Source organism: Brassica oleracea, chromosome C3 (genome assembly GCF_000695525.1).
Source record: "Brassica oleracea var. oleracea cultivar TO1000 chromosome C3, BOL, whole genome shotgun sequence".
Lineage (NCBI taxonomy): Eukaryota > Viridiplantae > Streptophyta > Magnoliopsida > Brassicales > Brassicaceae > Brassica > Brassica oleracea.
Window position 1 is genome coordinate 34,313,948 of NC_027750.1, and position 8,213 is coordinate 34,322,160.

The window sequence follows — 8,213 nt, forward strand, 5'->3', positions numbered from 1 at the left end:
TTTTTTATTCAAAATCATTAATTGTCATATATACTTTACCCACATTAGGCAATTCCGTAATCTTTATTTAAGGAAATAATAATTGACATTAATAATGAATTTATGGTTAGTTTAATAAAAAGTTTATTATATAATTAGATGGACCAACCTATTTCTCTAGTAATTCTAAGAATCATCCTAGTGATGACATGTGGCTACAAAAAGAAGTTGTAATGTTTCACAAATAATATATAGGGGATATTATTGTATTATCAACTATTCAACTTGATCATCCTCTCTTTCTTTCTTTCCAAATTCAAAATGAAAATGGGTAATTTCGTCAAGATGTAGATGTATGCAATTGAGATTGTGTTTGAAGAATTTAAAAGCCTACTCGATATGAGATCTCATTGATGTAGACTCCTTTTTCTTCTTAAGGGTACGGTTTTATGTATACATTAAAGAGGGATTGCTCACCTGAGCTTATACAAAACAAAAATAAACGCTTGATGTCAAGTTGACATGATAAATAAAGAATTAGTAAGTTATTATTGTCAGTTTCTCAACCGGTTGAATCTCCAAAGTTTTTATTTGTAGAAAAAGTTATAACGAAAATTAGTCATAGCATAGAGTTCGAAGTGAAGATTCATTATATTGTATATGATCTCTGGTCCAAAATACTATAAAGCTAACGCATGGCATTGGTTACCAAATATATAGAAGAATAGTTAATCTGTTGAAAGGATTAGAAATCTAGAATTATAACAAAGGAACCGTGTGTGTTTTCTTTTCGTCCAAACAGAAAAATAGTCCACTAATGCGATCATTGTGTAGTAGTATTACTTTTTGGTTAATCTTGTGAATATAATAGAAGGAGCTTATAACGACACATTCCAGCCAACAAGATGGCTGCACATACGTCGAAACTGTATATCCTTTAGAATTCCAAAAACCAAGCCAAGATGACTTAAACAAGATTTATGACAAAAAGCAACTAACCAAATCATTATCCTTACTCATGTCACGCTGCTCGAGGATTTGCACAATAGAAACTAATCAGGTATACTAACCAATGATCATTCATTATCATCATTAACTTGTCCTTTTTAAGACAATGACAAATACACAAGAAAAATAGTATACGTGAAAAAAAAAAAAAATAGCTAGTACGCTTGACAAACTTTTCTTTTGGTAATCCATGTTAAGTATGCTTGACAAACACAAGGAAACACTCCAAGGTAAGAGAGATTTTGAAAGAACAAATGCTATAATTACTAAAGGGACGAAACAAAAAGCTATTATTTTCATATGAAATAATAAAAATGCTCCATTTACGTTGATTAGGAATTCAGGAGGACTATAAGACACAAGACTCTGACTTAGAGAGCAAGCCCTAATAAGGATCGCACATGGCTTAACAAAATCATAAGATTGTAATTTGCCTATATTGAATTAAATCATATATATGATATGATGCATGATCTTCTTGATAGCATTTTCCGCCATTTGTTTGCCTCTGGATCTTTTTGAAATTACTATTTGTAAATTATTGAAATAGATTCCATTTTCGTAGTAATAAGATTTTAACGTCTTACATTATAAAAGAAAAGAGAAAAAAACACACTCATTGAAAGTTCAACCTAGACGATAGTAAATACAACTATAAACTACAAGTACTCGAGATACTACTTTTATACTTACTGCATCATTAATCACTAGCGAAACATGCGAGAGAGATAGCGAAAGACAACTTTAATCCGGTACGACGCTGGTCTAGGAGTTCAGTTCAGACACAGCTTAAGAGAAGCACAAGGGCCTCTACCATAACGATCACAACCGTCCGATTGTCCGTACTTCCAGATGGAACCACCACCGCCGTTGATGTGATCCTCACCGTGCAAAGGGAAGAGAGGAAGTGTGCGTCTATGTTCCAGATAAGCATCGCCACCATATTCTCCTTCTTCTTGATGATGACCTTCTAGTCCAGACAGAGGCATTGGTCTATCGAAGAAGTTGTAGGCTGGAGTTGAGTAATGGTGATTATGATCTATATTTGTCCATCCTCCACCTACGTTGTTGTAGCTCATTGAACAGTCTTGTTCCTTCACCCAAAAAATCCAATTTCATTAAAAGTAAATGGAATTTTTGTATTCATACATGCAGGATATTGTTTGAAATAAATGACATATATAGTTTTAAACGTACCATAGGTCCATAGATATGGCTACTAATGTAGCCATTAGAAGCACTGAAAACACCATATTCCGTGCCTGAACTTGCATGATTTATATTCCCTTCAAACAGATATATACGGATTTGTGAGCATATATGCATGTATATGTTTACACACCATAATTTTAGCGAAATTGGCGAAAAAAGAAACACATAATAAGCTCTTTTTCACTACCCCCAAATCCCTAGTTTTGTTATATATAAATCAACACGTGAGGCTAGTTTCCATTACACAACAAATACACCGTTTTCTAGATGCAAATATGGTTTGCCCCATATCAAGATCACAACTTCTCCAATATACGCCATTACATACACATATATCTATCATAATCATATATATACACGAAAATCTTCTTGGTCTAGGTTTCGTTTTTTCCCTCCATGTAAAAGCTAGTCGTGTAAATGGTTCCTAGTAACATAAAATTAGCATTGAAACACAACATTTTAAAAATCTTTTAATTGTGTACTTCATTACATATACATCTACCTATCAAACTCATATATACATATACATATATATGAAAACGGATACATACATATGAAATTAATTAGTCAATATGTATATGTAAATCTTCTTAGTTTTTTTGCTTATTCATGTAATACCTCGGGGTTTAAATGGTTCCTAGTAATATATTAAACTTGTTTTCATCAAAATTTAAATATTCATAAAAATAACACATAAGAAATTAGTCTTTTATTAGCTTAAGAAAAATCACCGTTATTGAAGCTGGGATATGATCTGTTCTGATGAAACATATGATTTTCTTGGTCGAGCTTAACGTTGACCAAAGCAGGTCTCTGGATGGTAACGCCATGATGATGATGGTTATGGTGATAGTGATCACTAGCCATCATAACCGAGTTGGGCGATGAAGACGTTGGTATGGTCATGGTTGTGCTGTTGAATCTCTTCTTCTGTCGCTCACGAGCCTTATGGTTTTGAAACCAGTAAAAGACATTTTTTCCCTCGATCTTTCCGTACTGTCTCAGCCTTGCAGAGATCTTCTGGATCTGGTCGGCTGTTGGTGACCGGACTCCGTTGTTGTAGTAAAGATCTTTGAGTATTCTGATTTGATCGGTCGTTGGTGTCCATCTTGTACTCGTTTGACGACACGTGTAACCACCAGAGACGGACTTGTTGTTGTTGCCGCTTTCTTGGTCGGCTTGATGGTGATGTTGCGCTGGCTCCATATTTGAAGATCAAAATGAAGAGTAGATCGGAAGAAGAAGAAGACAATGATAAGAAATTTTATTTTACCAAGAAAAGAACCATAAAGCAAAAGATATTTTAGGTTTTGTGTGTAGGAGATATAGAGAGAGTGTTGAGTTATATAATACAGAGATGGGGGACCCAATAAAAGCTTTTCAAAATCTCAAAGATCAGCTATTCAATATTATTCTTTTATGCATGTGTACGTAAATTTTATTTCGCAGATACAAATTAAAGTCTATTTCATAATTATATATAAGGAAACGAATTATAAAATGTTTACTAAGTAAAACTATGGTAATGAAAATGTCGATCATGACTATACAAGAAAAATCTATGACTATATATACATAATATATGACGTAGAAAAATTTGTAGTATATGAGAAAAAACTGTGATACACGAGTGAGTATAGTTGACACATAAATTCCATTGGATTAATATTCGAGTAAAATGTTAAAATTAGGAAGGAAATTCTTATGTAAAAGGTATATTGTTCCGTATTGTTTTTTCAATATACGAAAAGAAGAAACAAGTTTTATTCGATTTACTTAAAGATGGGTTAATTTTGACCATCATTAGTATGGTTAACCTTATTAAGCAGGCTACGCTAAGGATGTGGTTATAGAATTATATAACTTTTAGTTATTATATTTTTGCTAAGAATTAATTATGTTTAAACTAGAACTACTCTTCTTGGGGAATTTTATTGAGTTATCAGTGAAAAAAATATTTGTATTTAAAATAGTGTGGGGAGATCGAATCAGAGGATATCTGGTCGAGAAGGATTGAAAGGGACAGAGAAGTTAGAAATAAACATGAAAAAGGAAAGGGACAAATGAGGGAATTAGAAAGGTTAGGGCATATTTTGCTTGGACGAAAACAAACTCCATTCTTTTTCAATTTTTCTCTCTTCTAATTATTACTTCATCAGCTTTTATTGTTTTGTATCTGTCTACGTTGAAAATATATTACATAAAGAAAATTCATCATATGAATGTTTTTTTTTTCATTTTGGAGTATGAGTGATAAAGATGATAATTCGTTAAGGCAGTTGTTTCTATCCACTGTTTAAGTCTGATCATGTCTCACCATTTTATAATTATTCCTTTCATATAAGTACATACTAGATTTTGATCCGTGCTTTCAAAGCGCGGGTTTATTTTTGTTTTTTTTTTCAATTGACAAATATTTAGTAAATATCACATTTTCATATATTTGTGTTTTATTTTATAAAAGACTTAAAAATTTTATTTTTATTTATCGTATTTCATTTTAAATGACTATTTATGTTAAAAAAATTAAACTGACCCGCGCTTTGAAAGCGCGGGTTTATTTTTGTTTTTTTTTTCAATTGACAAATATTTAGTAAATGTCACATTTTCATATATTTGTGTTTTATTTTATAAAAGACTTAAAAATTTTATCTTTATTTATCGTATTTCATTTTAAATGACTATTTATGTTAAAAAAATTAAACTTTATTTTTTTAATGAATTAAGTTGGTATAACTCTGATAAATTAATTTTATTATGGGGTTAATATTTTAATTAAAAAATTATATACTTTTAATAAATATTTATACTTTTCAATAAAAAAATAAATTATTTTTATGAATGCTTAAATTATATTAAGAAAAGAAAAAAATAATAATTAAGAATAGATGAAAAAAAATTATTTGAACTTGGACTCAATGGTCCAAAGGAAAAAAAAGGTGAGAATTGAATCTGATTTTTTAATAGGCCCAAATGGCCCAAGAGAGATTTGATTTGGGCTGGATCCAAAAATAATGACCCAATATAGATTTGTTATTAATATTACTTAATTGCCCTTAATGAAACATGCAATGTTAGTGAAGGAAACATGCCCCAAAGGTAATTATGACAATAGGATCCTGCTTTAATAGTATAGATATGACCATATGGTCATGATACATACATATTTTATTTATTACATGGGGACGATCCAGTGAATTAATCTTGGTTAACAGTCAATATTTCGAGCTTTAATTTTCTTACTAGGTTTGAAGAAGAATTTTGGTTTTCAGGTTTAATCCCAGATCTTCGACTTAAAAAGATGAATGAATCAATTTATTGTGAATAATTTTAACCAAATTCCCGGTATGGAAATTGTTGCTTTGTACATTATGTACAAGAAATGTAAGATGATATCACTAGACAACAGCTATACTATATTACAATGGCTGTGTGTATATGTAGTTTTCATATTTTAAATATTATATATCAAATATTGTAGTGTGTCGAACAAGTGTAGCTAGTTATGAGAATGTTGAGGCATTCCAATTCCCCATATCAATTCAAGCATACCACAACAGTCTCTTAAACCATTTGTTTTTTTTCTTCCAAAGGTTTGAAATACTTTGTTTTAGTATGTTGCTTGGTTGATGACCATGACACTTTCAGTTGAAAAGGAACAATACCCAACTTTTTTTTGGGTGTAAATGTTAAATAACAATACCCAACTTTTAAACAATCTTACTGTTCTACGCAATAGCCCTTTATAATATATAAAAAGAGTTTTGTAATTTTGAACAAATTAAAAAAATTGAGATTTGTAATAAGAGTTTGAATAATTTTCAAAGTTTGTAGGAGCTAAAAGGTTTCTGGGAAACAGATAATGAAGTCTAAAGATACGATGGATTATAATTTGCTCGAATAAAATTTAAATTAAGAAATCTGATCACAAAAGTTGCTAGGCTGTTACATAGTATAGACTCCCATGATTTATCGAATTCGTGAGTAATAATAATAACCAGATCTCGATCCCCGCGCAGATTCTTGTTTTCATTTATTTTTATATAAATATTTTGTTTTCAATTCTAAATTAGTATATATTATACTATATATGTGTGTATCAATTTTTAAAACATAATAAGTTTAAGGTATATTTTTTCATTGAATAGATTGTTTCAAACTTTCACATGTATTTGTATCTTCTTCTATGTATATATTTTTGGATTATTATTTCATTATTAAAATCGTAACTATATATATAAAGATTAGTAGAATATTGTTTTATTGTCATATTCAAAAATATTGTAACATTTCACAAATTTAGAAAGTTTTTAAAAAATTAAAATTTTCGCTTCATAGATTTATATAATCGAGTAAATAATTAAACATTTAGTTTTTGTTTAATTTTTAAAATAAACTATATAGTTTAAAATTTGTTTTCATTGGTTTAAGGTAATAAAGATTAATTATTGTTAGATAATATGATTTTTGTTATTTAAAAAAAAATCTTTATAATTTTAAAAGTTAACATCGACAAATATTTAAATAATTAACATATGAAAATATAGTATTACAACATTAAATTATATCTATTTATTTTATACTATATATAAATCAAATGGATCATTTATTGTTTAAATACAATTATTGATAGCCCATTAAAAATTTCTGGTAGGCCCAAAATTTAAATGATGAAATTAGAGATTAAATGTAACATGATTTTTTAGGAATATGTCAATTAAGTTCATTTTAAAAAAAAAAATCATACATGAATCAAAGTTGTGACTTCTGTTTAAATATATAAGATGATACAAAACATGCAAAGAAATACCAGTTTTGTAACTATTAGTTTGAAAATCAGATTGTATATTGAAGTCTGGAATCTTTTAAGGACTGGATAGGTTTATGTAACCCATTGTTCACAAACCTATCCAAAATTCGACTTCTTTTTTGTTTATGTAATTACACTTTTCATTGAACTAATGAAATGCCCAGTTTTAGGCTTTAGCAACTCTCAAAAAGTTTTGGACTGTAGTCAATAATATTTATCATAGAACTTGGGTTGTAACTTATTTATAGGAAAAATATATACCTCGAGTGTGGGTCATGATTAATCATACCATTATATCTTATACATGCATATGCAATGTACACAAGTGAGCTACATGATATTCAGTACATATGCAGTATACAGAAGCAAGCTATATGATGGTCGTATGCTTTTCTTTTAGTGATATATGGTCGTATGCTCTTTCTATATAAGGCCTTCGATTTCTAATCACCTGTGACTATGAGTGCGTACGGTAACGAGCATGCAGTGAGAAACAGAGGATGTTAAATAACGCATCACGATCGTTGTCATTGCCGTGAAGTGCGCTGTTGAAGAGGCAGGAGGGCTAAAGACTCCGAGATATTTTGTAACTAATGTCTAGGTGCCCCCTAAAACCCACTTGCAGAGATTTCATTTTCCTTAGGGCATCGTAGTTTTTGTTTTTACTTTTGCCCTAATTTAATGAAAAGTGTTACGAAAGTCAAAAAAAGAGGAGCCTATTATGTTGAAAATATAAAAGATGTGGGGCCCGCTGTACTATTTGCACAGTAAATCCTATTAACGCTAATTGTAGTGGGAATACTTGTGGTATGCACTCGGTCTGATTCAAATGAGTGTTTCTGCGTGCAAAATAACATGTCCCCATACAGAGGTTGGAAGTTTTGATCTCATGATCAATGGTCTTGCAATCAGTTGCAGACGCTTAATTAAAGATTCAGCCAAACCATTTTGCGTATGAACATGAGCCACAGAATGTTCAACTTCAATTCCCGTTACCATACAATAATCATTGAATGCTTGGGATGTGAATTCACCAGCGTTGTCTAATCTAACTTTTTTAATATTATAATCAGAGAACTCTGTCCGCAGTTTGATTATCTGAGTTAGAAATCTCGCAAATGCCATGTTTCGAGATGATAATAGACAAACGTGTGACCATCTACTGGATGCGTCAATTAATACCATAGAATAGTGGAATGGTCCA

At 30.4% G+C, this 8,213-nt stretch overlaps 1 protein-coding gene across 1 annotated transcript; it reads right to left on the bottom strand.

Moving 5' to 3' along the window:
• Nucleotides 1-1,564: 1,564 nt before the first annotated feature.
• LOC106333275 (protein WUSCHEL-like) lies at nucleotides 1,565-3,500 on the bottom strand. Its single transcript, XM_013771744.1, has 3 exons — nucleotides 2,931-3,500; nucleotides 2,185-2,273; nucleotides 1,565-2,081 (listed from the first exon to the last, which is right to left on the bottom strand). The coding sequence occupies exons 1-3, from the start codon at nucleotides 3,403-3,405 to the stop codon at nucleotides 1,761-1,763; spliced, it is 885 nt and encodes a 294-aa protein (XP_013627198.1). The 5' UTR covers nucleotides 3,406-3,500; the 3' UTR covers nucleotides 1,565-1,760.
• Nucleotides 3,501-8,213: the final 4,713 nt, after the last annotated feature.